The sequence below is a fragment of the Hyla sarda genome, chromosome 5, assembly GCF_029499605.1.
Source record: "Hyla sarda isolate aHylSar1 chromosome 5, aHylSar1.hap1, whole genome shotgun sequence".
In the NCBI taxonomy this organism is placed as follows: Eukaryota; Metazoa; Chordata; class Amphibia; order Anura; family Hylidae; genus Hyla; species Hyla sarda.
In genome coordinates this window covers 364,910,615-364,933,022 of record NC_079193.1, presented here as the reverse complement: position 1 = coordinate 364,933,022, position 22,408 = coordinate 364,910,615, and the positions used below count along the sequence as shown (strand labels likewise).

Genomic DNA, 22,408 nt, shown 5'->3' with positions numbered 1-22,408 from the left:
ATATATATATATATATATATATATATATATGTAAATAAATGAACTTAAAAAATGCAAAGGATAGCAGGGACGGGAAAAGGATGTAAAAAAGGATGTAAAAAAGAAAAGCGTAAGTGTTGGGGTCAACTGATCACCAATGGATCATAAAAGCACCTGTTGCTATAAAATACGTGCAATGTGACACTCTGTTTAAAGCATAAAAAGTGTGTTTAACCTTAAAAATAAATATGCATAAAGTGCAATGTGCAACACAGAAATATAAGTGTATACAATAGATGTAAAAAAGCAAAAAAGCAGTGCAAGAAAACAAAAAATAAGGTGCTAAAAGTGAAGGTGTCAGAATGTAAATACTTGACCCCACATGTAAAAAGAAGATAGGTTCCACGTCCCTGCAATCACCTCCAACGCGTTTCACCGTGACCGGCTTTGTCAAGGAGTATGCATATACTAAATAGGAGCAAGGATATATAGGGTATTCAATAAAAAAACTATTAACACACCTGTGGTATCAGGAAGCGCCTCAGCTAACTACCGGAAATGACCTACAACGCCAAAGATCTCTAGTGTCTAAAGGAACGCACGGGCTACACCAAAATGGCACCCGACACCGTTCCTGCGCATGCGCGTCTACATAAAAAAAAAAATATATATATAGTAGGGGGAACAGAGGCTCTGAAAAAATGGCGTCCGTGGTCTATACTGCGCACCATGAGCAACGGCTACAAAAAATGGCGCCCGACGCCATTCCTGTGGATGCACATCTACATAAGGAATAATAGAGGGAACAGAGGCTCTGAAAAGATGGCGTCCGTAATCTACACTGCGCACCAGGAGCAGCGGGATTAGATGGTTAATTTAATATAATATATAATTCTAAACAGAATAGAAAATAAATAGCAAGCTGAAACCGGACCATAATTCATAGAATAGATATATAATTAAAAATTAAAAACTGGCCAAGGAAGGGGAAAAGGAGAAAAGGGAAAAACAGTCCATAATGAATGTAGTGGTGACTTGATGCAAGTAATAGGTGAATTAGTGAAAAAAATCATGATTAAGATAAAACATGATAAGGAAAAATATATAATAATAATCATAATATGTGAAAAAGTGAATAAATAAACATATATATGTGTATATATATATATATATATACACATACACGCCCATATATATATAAACAATACATAGATAAATATATATGTGATTCATACATGTGAACTCACAGTAAATATGTGAATGAAATCAATAAAGAATATAATGACAAGTGGAAAATAAACATAATTATCCAACATGATTAAATACCAAAAAATATATATACATATATAGAGGATGAAATAAGAAAAAACAGTATAACATAAATAATAATAGAATGAAAAATAAAAAATACATTAATACATAAAAATAGGGGGCCCCCATAAAAAAATGAAAAATAAATAAAACAGAGTAAATGTATATACATATAAGTAAACACACAGTGTAATGTCCATGTACATGGGTGCAATAATTGCATCCATATCTATGGATCCATATTACGCATACAATTAAAAATAATCAATAAATTAGTGTGAATATGAATATAGTGGTAATGAAACCACAAAAGGAAAAACAAAAAGAAAAAGGAAGGACAGGGGGTAGAGAAAAAAAGAGGGAAAAAGGCCAGATGGAATTCCTGAAAAAAATCAAATAAGGAAAGAGACAAAATTAATAACATACATGACAACAATTAGCAACACCACAAAAAGCGCACATTACAAAAGGGAGAATAGGATAAAAATAAAATATGTATGCATATATACAAAGACAATTAGAAAAAAACATTATGAGAACTGCCAAAATGAAATAATAATGATGATAATAATAATAATAATAATAATAGTAACTATATATAGATGCATATATATATATTATATTACACGCATGTGCGTAGAGCGAACAATTAAATATAGCATAAAAGTATATATAAAGAAAAAATATATATACATATATAAGGAAATATAAGTAAAAAATCAAGATGAACCAAAAATAGAAAATAATACAGCAAGACGGATTAATATAAGAAAAAAGAAAAGAAGAATTTGTACTTACAGGTAAGATGCAAAACTGTTGATCTCATTTAGTCCAGCTGGTACTTTGGTGCCCAAAACTTCAATCCATCTGCATTCTTTTTGAGCGAGACGTTTTTTCCAATCCCCCCCACGAACTCCAACATATACTCGATCTATTCCCTTAAAACGTAACAAAGAGGGGTCACTATTGTGGTACTCTTTAAAATGTCTTGCCAAAGTTTTCTGATAGAAAGGATCAGGGCCATTTTTAGCAGATTTTATATCGAGTACATGCTCCCGTATTCTTCTACGGAATTCACGAGTAGTGAGCCCTACATAAATTTTGCCACACGGACAGATAGCAGAGTATATTACACCTTTAATATACTCTGTAATATACTCTGCTATCTGTCCGTGTGGCAAAATTTATGTAGGGCTCACTACTCGTGAATTCCGTAGAAGAATACGGGAGCATGTACTCGATATAAAATCTGCTAAAAATGGCCCTGATCCTTTCTATCAGAAAACTTTGGCAAGACATTTTAAAGAGTACCACAATAGTGACCCCTCTTTGTTACGTTTTAAGGGAATAGATCGAGTATATGTTGGAGTCCGTGGGGGGGATTGGAAAAAACGTCTCGCTCAAAAAGAATGCAGATGGATTGAAGTTTTGGGCACCAAAGTTCCAGCTGGACTAAATGAGATCAACAGTTTTGCATCTTACCTGTAAGTATAAATCCTTCTTTTCTTCTCTTCTTTTTTCTTATATTAATCCGTCTTGCTGTATTATTTTCTATTTTTGGTTCATCTTGATTTTTTACTTATATTTCCTTATATATGTATATATATTTTTTCTTTATATATACTTTTATGCTATATTTATTAATTGTTCGCTCTACGCACATGCGTGTAATATAATATATATATATGCATCTATATATAGTTACTATTATTATTATTATTATCATCATTATTATTTCATTTTGGCAGTTCTCATAATGGTTTTTTCTAATTGTCTTTGTATATATGCATACATATTTTATTTTTATCCTATTCTCCCTTTTGTAATGTGCGCTTTTTGTGGTGTTGCTAATTGTTGTCATGTATGTTATTAATTTTGTCTCTTTCCTTATTTGATTTTTTTCAGGAATTCCATCTGGCCTTTTTCCCTCTTTTTTTCTCTACCCCCTGTCCTTCCTTTTTCTTTTTGTTTTTCCTTTTGTGGTTTCATTACCACTATATTCATATTCACACTAATTTATTGATTATTTTTAATTGTATGCGTAATATGGATCCATAGATATGGATGCAATTATTGCACCCATGTACATGGACATTACACTATGTGTGTTTACTTATATGTATATACATTTACTCTGTTTTATTTATTTTTCATTTTTTTATGGGGGCCCCCTATTTTTATGTATTAATGTATTTTTTATTTTTCATTCTATTATTATTTATGTTATACTGTTTTTTCTTATTTCATCCTCTATATATGTATATATATTTTTTGGTATTTAATCATGTTGGATAATTATGTTTATTTTCCACTTGTCATTATATTCTTTATTGATTTCATTCACATATTTACTGTGAGTTCACATGTATGAATCACATATATATTTCTCTATGTATTGTTTATATATATATATAGGCGTGTATGTGTATATATATATATATATACACATATATATGTTTATTTATTCACTTTTTCACATATTATGATTATTATTATATATTTTTCCTTATCATGTTTTATCTTAATCATGATTTTTTTCACTAATTCACCTATTACTTGCAACAAGTCACCACTACATTCATTATGGACTGTTTTTCCCTTTTCTCCTTTTCCCCTTCCTTGGCCAGTTTTTAATTTTTAATTATATATCTATTCTATGAATTATGGTCCGGTTTCAGCTTGCTATTTATTATCTATTCTGTTTAGAATTATATATTATATTAAATTAACCATCTAATCCCGCTGCTCCTGGTGCGCAGTATAGACCACGGACGCCATTTTTTCAGAGCCTCTGTTCCCCCTACTATATATATATATTTTTTTTTTTATGTAGACGCGCATGCGCAGGAACGGTGTCGGGTGCCATTTTGGTGTAGCCCGTGCGTTCCTTTAGACACTAGAGATCTTTGGCGTTGTAGGTCATTTCCGGTAGTTAGCTGAGGCGCTTCCTGATACCACAGGTGTGTTAATAGTTTTTTTATTGAATACCCTATATATCCTTGCTCCTATTTAGTATATGCATACTCCTTGACAAAGCCGGTCACGGTGAAACGCGTTGGAGGTGATTGCAGGGACGTGGAACCTATCTTCTTTTTACATGTGGGGTCAAGTATTTACATTCTGACACCTTCACTTTTAGCACCTTATTTTTTGTTTTCTTGCACTGCTTTTTTGCTTTTTTACATCTATTGTATACACTTATATTTCTGTGTTGCACATTGCACTTTATGCATATTTATTTTTAAGGTTAAACACACTTTTTATGCTTTAAACAGAGTGTCACATTGCACGTATTTTATAGCAACAGGTGCTTTTATGATCCATTGGTGATCAGTTGACCCCAACACTTACGCTTTTCTTTTTTACATCCTTTTTTACATCCTTTTCCCGTCCCTGCTATCCTTTGCATTTTTTAAGTTCATTTATTTACATATATATATATATATATATATATATATATATACAAAATAATTTTTTAATTATACACATTATCAAATTGCGCTAATGATTACTATTTTTATGTATGTTATATAGCTATATATTATTACCAATCTTTTTTGCTTGTGTATGACATATGTATTTTTTGTAAAATAAAATCATATTTATTAAACTTGATGGCTATTGATTTATCAGATTAATATATTTCTTATTCATTTTATTATATACATCTTTTATTTTTGGTGGGTTTACCCTATACGCTGTAGGGGCGTATTTATAGGTTTTTTAGTGGTTGTTTTGGGTTTTCCCCAATTTCATTTAGACCACAGTATATAGGACTTTTTTTAGGTTGTTATAGTTGAATGTGCTGAAAACAAAATCACACAAAAATTATCAATGGAAATCAAATGTATCAACCCATGGAGGTCTGGATATGGAGTCACACTCAAAATCACAGTGGAAAACCACACTACAGGCTGATCCAACTTTATGTAATGTCCTTAATACAAGTCCCAATGAGGCTCAGTAGTGTGTGTGGCCTCCACGTGCCCGTATGACCTCCCTACAATGCCTGGGCATGATCCTGATGAGGTGGAGGATGGTCTCCTGAGGGATGTCCTCCCAGACCCGGACTAAAGCATCCGCCAACTCCTGGACAGTCTGTGGTGGATGGAGCGAGACGTCCCAGTTGTGCTCAATTGGATTCAGGTCTGGGGAACGGGCAGGCCAGTCCATAGCATCACTGCCATCACTGCCTGTACAGCCCCACCAAAGAAATGCAACCCCACACCATTACTGACCCACTGCCAAACCGGTCATGCTGGAGGATGTTGCAGGCAGCAGAACATTCTCCACAGCGTCTCCAGATTCTGTCACATCTGTCACATGTGCTCAGTGTGAACCTGCTTTCATCTGTGAAGGGCACAGGGCACCAGTGGTGAATTTGCCAATCTTGGTGTTGTCTGGCAAATGACAAACATCCTGCACGGTGTTGGGCTGTAAGCACAACCCCCACCTGTGGATGTCGGGCCCTCATACCACCCTCATGGAGTCTGTTTCTGACCGTTTGAGTAAACACACTTGTGGCCTGCTGGAGGTCATTTTGCAGGGCTCTGGCAGTGCTCCTCCTGCTCCTCTTTGCACAAATGCGGAGGTAGTGGTCCTGCTGCTTGGTTGTTGCCCTCCTACGGCCTCCTCTACATCTCCTGATGTACTTGCCTGTCTCCTGGTAGCGCCTCCATGCTCTGGAAACTACGCTGACAGAAACAGCAAACCTTCTTGCCACAGCTCGCATTGATGTGCCATCCTGTATGAGCTGCACTACTTGAGCCACTTCTGTGGATTGTAGACTCCGTCTCATGTTAGCACTAGAGTGAAAGCACTGCCAGAATTCAAAAGTGATCAAAACATCAGCCATGAAGCATAGGAACTGAGAAGTGGTCTGTGGTCACCACCTGCAGAACCACTCCTTTATTGGGGGTGTCTTGCTAATTGCCTATAATTTCCACCTGTTGTCTGTTCAATTTGCACAACAGCATGTGAAATTGATTGTCAATCAGTGTTGTTCCTGAGTGGACAGTGGGATTTCACAGAAGTGTCATTGACTTGGAGTTACATTGTGTTGTTTAAGTGTTCCCTTTATTTTTTTTGAGCAGTGTAGTAGTTATATTCTTGTACATAGGAGCAGTATTATAGTAGTTATATTCTTGTATATAGGAGCAGTATTATAGTAGTTATATTCTTGTATATATGAGCAGTATTATAGTAGTTATATTCTTGTATATAGGAGGCAGTATTATAGTAGTTATATTCTTGTATATAGGGGCAGTATTATAGTAGTTATCTTCTTGTATATAGGAGCAGTATTATAGTAGTTATATTCTTGTATATAGGGGCAGTATTATAGTAGTTATATTCTTGTATATAGGAGGCAGTATTATAGTAGTTATATTCTTGTATATAAGAGGCAGTATTATAGTAGTTATATTCTTGTATATAGGGGCAGTATTATAGTAGTTAGATTCTTGTATATAGGAGCAGTATTATAGTAGTTATATTCTTGTACATATGGGGAAAGTATTATAGTAGTTATATTCTTGTATATAGGAGCAGTATTGTAGTAGTTATATTCTTGTATATAGGAGCAGTATTATAGTAGTTATATTCTTGTATATAGGAGCAGTATTATAGTAGTTATATTCTTGTATATAGGAGGCAGTATTATAGTAGTTATATTCTTGTATATAGGGGGCAGTATTATAGTAGTTATATTCTTGTATATAGGAGCAGTATTATAGTAGTTATATTCTTGTATATAGGAGCAGTATTATAGTAGTTATATTCTTGTATATAGGGGCAGTGTTATAGTAGTTATATTCTTGTATATAGGAGCAGTATTATAGTAGTTATATTCTTGTATATAGGAGCAGTATTATAGTAGTTACGGTATATTCTTGTATATAGGAGCAGTATTATAGTAGTTATATTCTTGTATATAGGAGCAGTATTATAGTAGTTATATTATTGTATCTAGAAGCAGTATTATAGTAGTTACAGTCTTGTATATAGGAGGCAGTATTATAGTAGTTATATTCTTTTATATAGGATTAGTATCATAGTAGTTATATTCTTGTATATAGGAGCAGTATTTTAGTAGTTATATTTTTGTATATAGGAGACAGTATTACAGTAGTTATATTCTTGTATATAGGAGGCAGTATTATAGTAGTTATATTCTTGTATATAGGAGTAGTATTATAGTAGTTATATTCTTGTATATAGGAGCAGTATTATAGTAGTTATATTCTTGTATATAGGAGCAGTATTATAGTAGTTATATTCTTGTATATAGGAGCAGTATTATAGTATTTATATTCTTGTACATAGGAGCAGTATTATAGTATTTATATTCTTGTACATAGGAGCAGTATTACAGTAGAAATAGTCTTGGTTTTAGGAACTAGTGTAATTCCCTTCAACCAGTTGCCTTATAGAATAAAGAATATAAATCTGAACAGACTGAGGTCACAGAGCTCAATTTCAAGAACTTACTTTAGGGTCTTCGGGGAAGATATTATCAACCAGGCGCTTGTATCGAGGCCGTAAAGCTCCACAACAGCCACAGACACCTAGGAATCAAAAGTGAATATAATAAGTGTGCATCATGTTGATACTGACCCTTATTGACAGCTATAAGTGTTTGTTATCAAATATAGACCTACTTTAGATGTCCATAAAAAAAGAGGCGTTCTAGGTCACAATTTAGAGAGTGACGCTCAAGGAAAGTGCTTTGTGTGACTAGTGAATGTTTACAGCATTTCCAATCACTTCAAAAGGACTCCTATGGATGTGCTTCCTAAGAGCCCTTAACGTTATGTCGGCCAACCAAAAACTTAACAAGACAGGAGATACCCTTTAAATTGGAAACAAAGACCCTGACTGATAATGAGAAGAAGCAGGAAGAGCGCCGCGCACTATACCTGTTTTATGTCTATGAGTCCTGGACGGCCCCATAGACTTACATTGCAAGTCTGTCCAGGTCATGTGACACAGAGCCGTGAGAAAACACTTTTAGCATGTACTTCTCTTGAATCGTTTTCGTGATCAGTTGGCGTCTGAGACTAAAAAGCTGACTGATAAAAACTTTTGATATGTCGTAGAGAAATAACAAAAGTTTTTTTTTCTTGGTATTCTCTTTATGTGCAGAGCTAAACGCCTTTTCCAAAGGGCCGTTCACTCCGCACAGAACATTACATCTATATATTACCTGTACGTTTCCCACTATTTATTGCATATCTATCCTATGTTACCTCCCCATGCTTCACAGTGCCTAAATATAAGGGACCGAAAACAAGACTGTTAAGTAAGAATAGGGGAGTCTACGACATGGCAGATAAAAGTTCCAGTTCTTTTGGTATCTGAGGGAAGTCTACTGTAAAGAAGGTGCAAAGCAATCAGACCCTTTCTTTTTTTTTCACATTTTATGTTCCTCCTTGTACTACAATGATATAAATAAAGAGCAAAAGAACGTTTTACCCCATATTTTCTCTTGACCAATCCTGAGATCCCTACAGTGAAGCATGGAGGAGGCCGCATAACGTCTGAAGGAGACCGGGCACTGCCCATCACCTGCCCAATACCATCCCTACAGTGATCATGGTGGGGGCAGCATCATATCTGGAGGAAACCAGGTACTGCCCATCACCTGCCCAATACCATCCCTACAGTGATCATGGTGGGGGCAGCATCATGTCTGGGGGAAACCAGGCACTGCCCATCACCTGCCCAATACCATCCTTACAGTGATCATGGTGGGGGCAGCATAACGTCTGAAGGAGACCGGGCACTGTCCATCACCTGCCCAATACCATCCTTACAGTGATCATGGTGGGGGCAGCATCATATCTGGAGGAAACCAGGTACTGCCCATCACCTGCCCAATACCATCTCCACAGTGATCATGGAGGGGGCAGCATCATGTCTGGGGGAAACCAGGCACTGCCCATCACCTGCCCAATACCATCCTTACAGTGATCATGGTGGGGGCAGCATAACGTCTGAAGGAGACCGGGCACTGCCCATCACCTGCCCAATACCATCCCTACAGTGATCATGGTGGGGGCAGCATCATGTCTGGGGGAAACCAGGCACTGCCCATCACCTGCCCAATACCATCTCTACAGTGATCATGGTGGGGGCAGCATCATGTCTGGAGGAAACCAGGCACTGCCCATCACCTGCCCAATACCATCCCTACAGTGATCATGGTGGGGGCAGCATCATGTCTAGAGGAAACCAGGCACTGCCCATCACCTGCCCAATACCATCCCGACAGTGTTCATGGAGGGGGCAGCATCATGTCTGGGGGAAACCAGGTACTGCCCATCACCTGCCCAATACCCTCCCTACAGTGATCATGGTGGGGGCAGCATCATGTCTGGAGAAAACCAGGCACTGCCCATCACCTGCCCAATACCATCCCTACAGTGATCATGGTGGGGGCAGCATCATGTCTGGGGGAAACCAGGTACTGCCCATCACCTGCCCAATACCCTCCCTACAGTGATCATGGTGGGGGCAGCATCATGTCTGGGGGAAACCAGGCACTGCCCATCACCTGCCCAATACCATCCCTACAGTGATCATGGTGGGGGCAGCATCATGTCTGGGGGAAACCAGGCACTGCCCATCACCTGCCCAATACCATCCCTACAGTGATCATGGTGGGGGCAGCATCATGTCTGGGGGAAACCAGGTACTGCCAATCACCTGCCCAATACCATCCCTACAGTGATCATGGTGGGGGCAGCATCATGTCTGGGGGGAACCAGGCACTGCCCATCACCTGCCCAATACATCCCTACAGTGATCATGGTGGGGGCAGCATCATGTCTGGGGGAAACCAGGCACTGCCCATCACCTGTCCAATACCATCCCTACAGTGATCATGGTGGGGACAGCATCATTTCTGGGGGAAACCAGGTACTGCCCATCACCTGCCCAATACCATCCCTACAGTGATCATGGTGGGGGCAGCATCATGTCTGGGGGGAACCAGGCACTGCCCATCACCTGCCCAATACCATCCCTACAGTGATCATGGTGGGGGCAGCATCATGTCTGGAGGAAACCAGGCACTGCCCATCACCTGCCTAATACCATCCCTACAGTGATCATGGAGGGGGCAGCATCATGTCTGGAGGAAACCAGGCACTGCCCATCACCTGCCCAATACCATCCCTACAGTGATCATGGTGGGGGCAGCATCATGTCTGGAGGAAACCAGGCACTGCCCATCACCTGCCCAATACCATCCCTACAGTGATCATGGTGGGGGCAGCATCATGTCTGGAGGAAACCAGGCACTGCCCATCACCCGCGCAATGAAACGGAACAAAGGGCTCTTTAAAAGGAAAAGTGTCAGCTTGCTCCCCCCGCACTAACCAGCAGTACTGGCTGATAGTGCGGGGGACGCTGATCAGTTTGATGCCTTCTGTGCCCGGATCCGCCACGGCAGAAATATTCGTTTTTCTGTATATTGTAATTAGGTGCTAACTGGCACAGGCAGGGTTACTGGCCCTCTGACGTCAGCGGCTGCCGGCCCCAGCACCGCCCAGCTCATCAATATTCCTCCCCTCCCTCCGCCTCTTCTCCTCGCTCTGTAATGAAGAGGGAGAGGTGGAGGGAGGGGAGGAATATTGATGAGCTGGGCGGTGCTGGGGCCGCTGACGTCAGAGGAAGATTTTGGCCGAACGGCACGGTGGATCCGGTCAAAGTAGGCATCAAAGTGATCAGCGTCCCTCACACTATCAACCAGTACCGCTGGTTAGTGCGGGGGGGAGCAAGCTGACAGTGTTCCTTTAATGTCTGCGGAAGCAGGTGGCAATGGTCAGAAATCTAGTGGTAACGGGATTAAGAAAACCGTTCCGCACAAGGCTCTACTCTGGACCTCAGACTGGGCCGAAGGTTCAACTTCCAACAAGACAATGACCCTATGCACAGAGCCAAGACAACAAAGGAGCGGCTTAGGGATAACTCTGTGAATGTCCTTGAATAGCCCAGCCAGAGCCGACCCGAATAGAACATCTCGTGAGAAACCTGAAAATGGTTTCCAGTGACAGTCCCCATCCAACCTGGCAGAGCTTTAGGGGATCTGCAGAGAAAAATGGCAGAAAATCCCCAAACCCAGGATGTCAAGAAGACTGGGGGCTTAGTAAAGATTTTTAACATTCTGTTCTCACTTTGTCATTATGAGGGCAGAATTATGGGGAGAGAACTTTTTTATTTAGCACAATGAGAAACATAAAATGTGAAGGCAAAGATCACTTTATAGCAGATGATGGTTTTTGTGTCTTTGGTTTGAAGGAAAAGTCTACAGTATAGGAGATAAAGCTTCCGGGGCTCGAAGAGGATTTCAGGTATAGGCAACAGAATTAACTGCATTGAAAATAATGGCCACCAAAGTGTTTGGTTAGGCAATGTGAACTACTGAACCTTGTAAGACTCGCGCTGAAGGGTTAAAAAAATAAAAAGATTCTATAAAAGGTATGTAATACCAATGCAGTTTGTATGCTGTCAGCGCCACAGAACTAGGCAATAATATATACCGGCAAGCATTGACTACAATTCTAACTCCGACCTTACAGGAGAAGGGCTGGTAAAGTGTTTTTTCAATAATTCGGCGCCCCCTTTAAACGCCGATACACAAGTTATCAGAGAAGAGGTGAAGGGGGTGAGAGGACCAGGAAGGCCGCTCCCTTTCCTTTCCAGTTCTTGTGCGGTATTTTAGAAAGTGTCTGTCAATCTCTATCAAAGCAAGCGGAGATCGTGCCCCAGGTTTTAAGATTTATTCCGTGCGGGAGCAAAACAAAAAAAAAAAAAAAAAAGAATTTCGAAATCAAAACCAGTTTTCAGCCCTGGCAGGTCAAGTCCCAGCCTCGCTGCATTGTCAGACGGTTCCCTATTTTAAAAGGGGTACTCTGCGTCTCAGCGTTTGGAACAAACTGTTCCGAACGCTGGAGCCGGTAGCTCGTGACATAGCCCCTCCCCTTCATGGTGTCATGCCCCGCCCCCCTCAATGAAAGTCTATGGGAGGGGGTGTGACAGCCGCCACACCCCCTCCCATATACTTGCAATGAGGGGGCGGGGCGTGACACCATGAGGGGCTATGACGTCACAAGCTCCCGGCGCCGGCTCCAGCGGTCTGTTCCGAAAGCTGAGCAGCGGAGTACCCCTTTAACTTCCCTTAGCCTGGAACGTCACATGGCGCTTCAGCCTATCACCGGCCGCAGCGATGTCCCGCTTCGGCCGGTGATAGGCTGAAGCGCCATGTGACGTTCCGGGCTAAGGGAAGTAGGAAGCAGAAAGCCCGGCCGACCGATCAGCTGTAGCGGAGCTTCGGGAGAACATAAGAAGGTAAGTGAAAGTTTATTTTCACTTTTTTTGCAGCCCGGGCAGGATAGACGAATAGTCCTTTAAGGTGCGGCGTTAATGGCGATTAATTATTTAGCGGAGCAGCGTGCGCTCTACAGCAACAAATAATTCAAAGCATCTGCAAAAGCCTTAAACAACCTGCGCTCACAGGAGTTTTTTCAATGGCAATGAAAATGAATTTCAATGCATTTTTTTTTTTTTTTTACTATTCAGTCCTTTGGGTCTTGACGGGTAGAGAACACAATTTCTAAGCCTTCATTTCATTTTCTCATCTTTAAAGCTTTTTAATCTATTATTTATATATACACAAGTATTGCTTTTCTTTTTAAGCCAAGAAGCCAATCACAAGAGGCAGAGGTGAAAGGGGAGAGACAGAGCAGGGGCCTGAACCAATAATAAGGTGGGGGGGAGCAGGCTTGAGAAAGACGACGTGAGATTGTTGAAACGTTGCACCTTGTATTTATTGTGCTGAGGATGGAATAAAACTTAGTTTGCCTGACTACTGTGCGCTGCGATCCTTTCTTTTGATACTGAAGCTTTGGACTTTTGACCGGGGTTCAGATGATGGTGAGCACATCTACTGATTGGCTGTCTTTGGAGTTGCATATATATATATACACATACATATATACACATACATATACACACACACACACACACACATACATACATACATATATACACACATACATATACACACACACACACACATACATATACACACACACACACACACACACACACACATACATACACACATACATATATACACGCACACACACATATACATATATACACACATACATATACACACACACACACACACACACACATACACACACACACACACACACATATATACACATACATATACACACACATATATACACACACACACACACACACACATATACATATATACACACATACATATACACACACACACACACACACACATATACACACATACATATATACACGCACACACACACACACACACATATACACACACATATACACACACACACACACATATATACACATACATATACACACACATACACACACATACATATATACACATACATATACACACACACACACACACACACATATATACACACATACATATACACACACATACATACATATATACACATACATATACACACACACACACAAACATATACACACACACTAGTTTTATGTGATTTGATTCACTGTGTCAGGTATAAAGCGGTGTAACTGTAGAAACCTGCAAAAAAGCTTTTCCCCCGCAACAAAGTGACTGACAGATCTCAGTGTATTCTAACTCCTAAAGGAAAGTCTATGAATGTGTATGTGAAAGCAAGTCTCACAGGTTCCTTACTATGCGTGGGAAGGGCAAACAAGACTCACAGGCTACTTACTATGAATTAAAGGGGTACTCCAGTACACATTTTTTTTTTAAATCAACTGGTGCCAGAAAGTTAAACAGATTTGTAAATGACTTCTATTAAAAAAAATCTTAACCCTTCCAGTACTTATTAGCTGCTGAATACTACATAGGAAATTCTTTTCTTTTTGGAACACAGAGCTCTCTGCTGACATCACAAGCACAGTGCTCTCTGCTAACATTTTAAGAACTGTCCAGAGCAGGAGAAAATCCCCATAGCAAACATATGCTGCTCTGAACAGTTCCTAAAATGGACAGAGGTGTCAGCAGAGAGCACTGTGGTCCTGATGTCAGCAGAGAGCACTGTGGTCCTGATGTCAGCAGAGAGCACTGTGGTCCTGATGTCAGCAGAGAGCACTGTGGTCCTGATGTCAGCAGAAAGCACTGTGGTCCTGATGTCAGCAGAAAGCACTGTGGTCATGATGTCAGCAGAGAGCACTGTCAGGTATGTGGAATTCCTATCGCCCGATGCCCGGAACACGCAGTTACGGGCCCCTAGCAGGTGAATTTTTCTGGCCCTTAGCCCGGCTTCGGGCAAGCAGGGCCGGACCTGAAATGCTTGAGAAAGACGATGTGAGATTGTTGAAACGTTGCACCTTGTATTTATTGTGCTGAGGATGGAATAAAACGTCACTGGAGTTTGCCTGACTACTGTGCGCTGCGATCCTTTGGAGATATATATATATGATCTCCTCTTTCCTCTGCAGCCCCAGATATAGGGCCCTCACGCTCCCTCCCATAGACTTGCATTGAGGGGATGGGGTGTGACATCATGATGGGCGGGGCTATGCCGTCACGAGCTGCCAGCATTCGGAACAGTTTGTTCCAAACGCTGAGCAGCGGAGTACCCCTTTAGAAGATCGAGAAATTCTACATAACTATTTGATTTCGGCCGACGGTCCATGGTATAAGTGGATCTAAGGTTTACGCGTTTTAAGCAAGACTCACAGGCTACTTACTATGAATTAAAGGGGTACTCCAGCGGAAAACTATTTTTATTTTTTTTTAAATCAACTGGTGTCAGAAAGTTAAACAGATTTGTAAATAGCTTCTATTTAAAAATCTTAACCCTTTCAGTACTTAGCTGCTGTATGCTCCACAGGAATTTTTCTTTTCTTTTTGAATTTCTTTTCTGTCTGACCACAGTGCTCTCTGCTGACACCCCTGTCCATTTTACGAACTGTCCAGAGTAGGAGCAAATCCCCATAGCAAACCTATCTGGACAGTTCCTGAAATGGACAGAGGGGGCAGCCGAGAGCACTGTGGTCAGACAGAAAAGAACTACACAACTTCCTGCGGAGCATACAGCAGCAAATAAGTACTAGAAGGACTAAGAGCGGGCTCCTACAGACTGAAATGGGAAACAGATCGACAAGTTCTACATCACTATTTTATTTCGGCCGACGGTCCATAGTATAAGTGGATCTAAGGTTTACGCGTTTTAAGCAAGACTCACAGGCTACTTACTATGAATTAAAGGGGTACTCCAGCGGAAAACTATTTTTTTTTAAATCAACTGGTGTCAGAAAGTTAAACAGATTTGTAAATAACTTCTATTTCAAAATCTTAACCCTTCCAGTACTTAGCTGCTGTATGCTCCACAGGAATTTCTTTTCTGTCTGACCACAGTGCTCTCTGCTGACACCTCTGTCCATTTTACGAACTGTCCAGAGTAGGAGCAAATCCCCATAGCAAACCTATCCGGACCGTTCCTGAGATGGACAGAGGTGTCAGCAGAGAGCACTGTGGTCAGACAGAAAAGAACTACACAACTTCCTGCGGAGCATACAGCAGCAAATAAGTACTAGAAGGACTAAGAGCGGGCTCCTACAGACTGAAATGGGAAACAAGTTCTACATCACTATTTGATTTTGGCCGACGGTCCATAATATAAGTGGATCTAAGGTTTACGCATTTTACCCCCCACGCGCCAATTCCTAGCAGCGAGAAACCTTTCAAATCCCTTTAAGTCTCTTTTAGGTTTTTATATATTCCATTTCTTCTGTTAGCTGCACTTGTGGTGGCCAAGATAATAGCATGATATCCATGTTGGCGCTCCCCGCTTTGTACTAGGAGATGCAGTTCATTAGACCATGTAGGTTTTGAGCAGATTATCCGTCTGAATAACACGAGATGATCTGCAGAGATTGTGATTCATGACTGCAGGTGGAAATTAATCACCTGAAAGAAATAACATGTGGGGAAGATCAGTGGCTTTGAATATTTTAATATGTATTAAGACGTACGCCATCCGATTTCCACTGCGCTGACTGGGTCATGCTTTTAGAGCTGGAGAGGTTCCCGGCTCTGGGGAAATTTAGAAATGTTCAAGTAAAAAAAGGAAAAATGATGGGATGAAAACAGGAAAAGGAAAAAAAAAAAAAAAAAAAGATTCTGGAGATTATTAGGTATAACTAAGATCAATCTTGATGGACAATTTAAAGGGATATTGCAGAGAAAAACTTTTTTACCTCTAGATCAGTTTTTCCCAACCAGTGTGCCTCCAGCTGTTGCAAAACTACAACTCCCAGCATGCCCGGACAGCCTTCGGCTGTCCGGGCATGCTGAGAGTTGTAGTTTTGCAACAGCTGGAGGCACACTGGTTGGGAAAAGCTGATCTGTAAGGACAGGGAGGGACCAAATCTGCTTCTTGGCACATCTTTCCATGTGGAATATGTGCCTATAAGTGACATACCACTTTAATTATCCATGCTGAAAGGGGGAAACCCGCCCCTAAACATCTCAACCCCTTAAGGACGCAGCCCATTTTCACCTCTAGGACGCAGCCTTTTTTGCACATCTGACCACTGTCACTTTAAACATTAATAACTCTGGAATGCTTTTAGTTATCATTCTGATTCCGAGATTGTTTTTTCGTGACATATTATTCTTTAACATAGTGGTAAAATTTTGTGGTAACTTGCATCCTTTCTTGGTGAAAAATCCCCAAATTTGATGAAAAAAAGAAAATTTTGCATTTTTCTAACTTTGAAGCTCTCTGCTTATAAGGAAAATGGATATTCAAAATATATATTTTTTTGGATCACATATACAATATGTCCACTTTATGTTTGCATCATAAAATTGACAAGTTTTTACTTGTGGAAGACACCAGAGGGCTTCAAAGTTCAGCAGCAATTTTCAAATTTTTCACAAAATTTTCAAATTCGATATTTTTCAGGGACCAGTTCAGGTTTGAAGTGGATTTGAAGGGTCTTCATATTGGAAATACCACATTAAACAACATTATAAAAACTACACCCCCCCCCAAAGTATTCAAAATGACATTCAGTAAGTGTTTTAACCCTTTAGGTGTTTCACAGGAAAAGCAGCAAAGTGAAGGAGAAAATTCTAAATCTTCATTTTTTACACTCGCATGTTCTTGTAGACCCAATTTTTGAGTTTTTACAAGGGGTAAAAGGAGAAAATGTATACTTGAATTTGTAGCCCAATTTCTCTCGAGTAAGGACATACCTCATATGTCTATGTAAAGCGTTCGGCGGGCGCAGTAGAGGGCTCAGAAGGGAAAGAGCGACAAGGGGATTTTGGAGAGTACGTTTTTCTGAAATGGTTTTTGGGGGGCATGTTGCATTTAGGAAGCCCCTATGGTGCCAGAACAGCAAAAAAAAACAAACAAACACACATGGCATACCATTTTGGAAACTAGACCCCTTGAGGAACGTAACAAGGAATTAAGTGAGCCTTAATACCCCCACAGGGGTTTCACGACTTTTGCATATGTAAAAAAAAAAAATAAATTCCACTAAAATGTGTGTTTCCCGCCAAATTTCACATTTTTGCAAGGGTTAATAGCAGAAAATACCCCCCAAAATTTGTAACCCCATCTCTTCTGAGTATGGAGGTACCCCATAAGTTGATCTGAAAAGCACTATGGGCGAACTACAATGCTCAGAAGAGAAGGAGTCATATTTGGCTTTTTGAGAGCAAATTTTGCTCGGGGGACATGTCGCATTTAGGAAGCCCCTATGGTGCAAGGGCAGCAAAAAAAAAAAAAAAAACACAAGGCATACCATTTTGGAAACTAGACCCCTTGAGGAACTTAACAAGGGATAAAGTGAACCTCAATACCCCACAGGTGTTTCACGACTATTTTTTTTACATTAAATGCTTGTTTTCCCCCAAAATTAAAATTTTTACAAGGGAAAATAGCAGAAAATACACCCCAAAATTTGTAACCCCATCTCTTCTGAGTATGGAGGTACCCCATAAGTTGATCTGAAAAGCACTATGGGCGAACTACAATGCTCAGAAGAGAAGGAGTCATATTTGGCTTTTTGAGAGCAAATTTTGCTCGGGGGACATGTCGCATTTAGGAAGCCCCTATGGTGCAAGGGCAGCAAAAAAAAAAAAAAAAACACAAGGCATACCATTTTGGAAACTAGACCCCTTGAGGAACTTAACAAGGGATAAAGTGAACCTCAATACCCCACAGGTGTTTCACGACTATTTTTTTTACATTAAATGCTTGTTTTCCCCCAAAATTAAAATTTTTACAAGGGAAAATAGCAGAAAATACACCCCAAAATTTGTAACCCCATCTCTTCTGAGTATGGAAATACCCCATAAGTGGACGTGAAGTGCACTGGGGGCGAACTACAATTAAAATTTATAAAAAATTTTTACATGCTGTAGACCTTAACACAACCAAGACACTGTTACAGATTGCAACAGATGGCGACAAGACGACATGTCAAATGAACAACACGAAAAAACAAATAGAACAGCGGTCTCTAGAGGAGTCCGTCACCTGCGCTCACAGCCGCAGTAAATAAATGTCGCCAGCTGATGTTATCATTTACCAATCTCCAAGCGTGAAATGAAATTACCGCCGATACATTTAGACAAGTAAACAGGACATACGGGCAGAGAGTCTATTGCGGTGGTTGCCAACCAAGGTGCCTCCAGCTGAGGCCAAACTACAACTCCCAGCATGCCCGGACAGCCTTTGGCTGTCCGGGCATGCTGGGAGTTGTAGTTTGGCCACAGCTGGAGGCACCCCGATCTATTAAAATGGAGTCGGGCCATCTTGTGGCGCCCGATAGGGGATCGGATTCCTCTGCTCATCTACATACCCAGGCAGGTCAGCAGACGGGGCTCCCAGGCAGGGTTATAGTGATAGGTGTCCCCGCTCTCCTCGGTCTGTACCTGTGAGTAGCGCTGCATAATGAAGATGCTATAAGGATTTGGGGCAGTCAGGCCGGCAGCTATTGCGGGTTCCCAGCCCTCCGGGTGCACCGGATGATTAACTACTATGCCAACAGGTAATTACAGCGTGACATCAGCGCCACCGTACACCTGGATACCTGGCAGATCGGATTCTGGGAACAATACAGTCAGGCAGCCACACGATACAGAATGGAAACTTCAGCATCCTCCGAGGGACGTCTCCTGATCAGATAAGTGAACGTTCTGGACTGTTATGTCCAAAATTTGTATTTTTATTAGGAAAATTAAATTAGTCTCAATTAGAGGGTGACATTATACATGGTGCATCCTCGGTTAATAACATTCAGGAACAAAATTTGCGTAAAATTACTGTAAAGTGTCTCCACCTGCGACCTCAGCGTAAAGACGCGGCGAGATCGCACGCACGGTCGCCCAATCTGCTTGATTTCCCTATAGAAAGAGTTTCCATGTCCAGTGATGACCAGAAATAGCAGGATTCCTTTTCTTTTAAAAGATTTTAAAGGGGTACTCCGCTGCTCAGTGTTTGGTACAAAAAGGGTTCCGTGCGCTGAAGCTGGCGCCGGGAGCTTGCGATGACATAGCCCCGCCCCCTCGATGCAAGTCTATGGGAGGGGGCGTGACTGCCGTCACGCCCCCTCCCATAGACTTGCATTGAGGGGGCGGATCTATGACACCATTATGGGGGCAGGGCTATGATGTCACGAGTAGAGATGAGCGAACTTATAGTAAATTCAATTTGTCACGAACTTCTCAGCTCGGCAGTTGATGACTAATCCTGCATAAATTAGTTCAGCTTTCCGGTGAGCTGGAAAAGGTGGATACAGTCCTAGGAGACTCTTTCCTAGGACTATATACACCTTTTCCAGCCCACGGGAGCACCTGAAAGCTGAACAAATTTACGCAGGATAAGTCATCAACTGCCGAGCCGAGAAGTTCGTGACGAATCGAATTTACTTTAAGTTCGCTCATCTCTAGTCACGAGCTCCAGCGTTCAGAACAGTCTGTTCCAAACGCTAAGCAGCGGAGTACCCCTTTAAAAGGGTACTCCGGTGGAAAACAACTGATGCCAGAAAGTTAAACAGATTTGTAAATTACTTCTATTTAAAAAATCTTCATCCTTCCCGTACTTATCAGCTGCTGTATGTTCCAGAGGAAGTTGTGTAGTTCTTTCCAGTCTGACCACAGTGCTCTCTGCTGACACCTCTGTCCATGTCAGGAACTGTCCACAGCAGGATGGGGATTTGCTCCTACTCTGGACGGTTCCTGACATGGACAGAGGTGTCAGCAGAGAGCACTGTGGTCAGACTGGAAAGAACTGCACAACTTCCTGTGGAGCATACAGCAGCTAATAAGTACTGGAAGGATTAAGAATTTTTATATAGAAGTAATTTATAAGTCTGTTTAACTTTCTGGCATCAGTTGATTTGAAAACATTTTTTTTTTTTCCCACCGGAGTACCCCTTTTTTACGATGTAGCAAAAGTGACAGAACAGAAGACTACTTCTAAAGCCCTTTTAAAAAGAAGTCTTTGTGCACTTAACAAGGCAGAGAACTGGTGTAGAGGATTGGAATGGGACCCCGCAGGAGACAATATAAACTTATTTTCAGAATGATGGCTTCAGGCGGCTGTGGCCGAACTGACGTTCTGAAAATAAAAGTTTAGAATGAGGGGGAGGGGAGATCACCGGGGGGGGGGGGGGTCCTAGGGGCCAGGCCCCCTCGATCAGACATCTTGTCCACTATCCTTTGGATAGGGGATAAGATGTCAAGGGGCGGGGTACCCCCTTAAATTGAAGACTGAATTATAGCAAATAAGAGTTGAGCAATACTACATTACAATTCTTGTATTTTATATTTGGTGAGTTATGACAAAGATCCACACGAGATCAAGATGCGTATAGAATTTGTCTTAGATGTATTAATGTCGTGAAGAACCAATAAAAACGACAGATTTTTATCTTGTGCATCTACACCCAACTACATGAGAGGTAAAAGCTATATTCTTGTATATAGGGACAGTATTATAGTAGTTATATTCTTGTATATAGGAGCAGTATTATAGTAGTTATATTCTTGTATATAGGGACAGTATTATAGTAGTTATATTCTTGTATATAGGGACAGTATTATAGTAGTTATATTCTTGTATATAGGGACAGTATTATAGTAGTTATATTCTTGTATATAGGGACAGTATTATAGTAGTTATATTCCTGTATATAGGAGGCAGTATTATAGTAGTTATATTGTTGTATATAGGAGCAGTATTATAGTACTTATATTCTTGTATATAGGAGCAGTATTATAGTAGTTATATTCTTGTATATAGGAGCAGTATTATAGTAGTTATATTCTTGTACATAGGAGCAGTATTATAGTAGATATATTCTTGTACATAGGAGCAGTATTATAGTAGTTATATTCTTGTATATAGAAGGCAGTATTATAGTAGATATATTCTTGTATATAGGAGCAGTATTATAGTAGATATATTCTTGTATATAGGAGCAGTATTATAGTAGTTATATTCTTGTATATAGGAGCAGTATTATAGTAGTTATATTCTTGTATATAGGAGCAGTATTATAGTAGTTATATTCTTGTATATAGGAGCAGTATTATAGTAGTTATATTCTTGTATATAGGAGCAGTATTATAGTAGTTATATTCTTGTATATAGGAGCAGTATTATAGTAGTTATATTCTTGTATATAGGAGCAGTATTATAGTAGTTATATTCTTGTATATAGGAGCAGTATTATAGTAGTTATATTCTTGTATATAGGAGCAGTTTTATAGTAGTTATATTCTTGTATATAGGAGCAGTATTATAGTAGTTATATTCTTGTATATATGAGGCAGTATTATAGTAGTTATATTCTTGTATATAGGGGCAGTATTATAGTAGTTATATTCTTGTATATAGGAGCAGTATTATAGTAGTTATATTCTTGTATATAGGGGGCAGTATTATAGTAGTTATATTCTTGTATATAGGAGCAGTATTATAGTAGTTATATTCTTGTATATAGGGGGCAGTATTATAGTAGTTATATTCTTGTATATAGGAGCAGTATTATAGTAGTTTGATTCTTGTATTTAGGA

General features: G+C 40.2%; 1 protein-coding gene across 3 annotated transcripts in view; it reads right to left on the bottom strand.

The window, feature by feature from the left end:
• EFR3A (EFR3 homolog A) overlaps positions 1 to 22,408 on the bottom strand; it is a 161,882-nt gene that overhangs the window by 116,392 nt on the left and 23,082 nt on the right. For all 3 annotated transcript variants that reach the window (XM_056522771.1, XM_056522769.1, XM_056522770.1), the window contains exon 3: positions 7,780 to 7,856. In XM_056522771.1, coding sequence (XP_056378746.1) covers positions 7,780 to 7,856 — 77 coding nt within the window. The remainder of the gene's footprint in view (positions 1 to 7,779; positions 7,857 to 22,408) is intronic.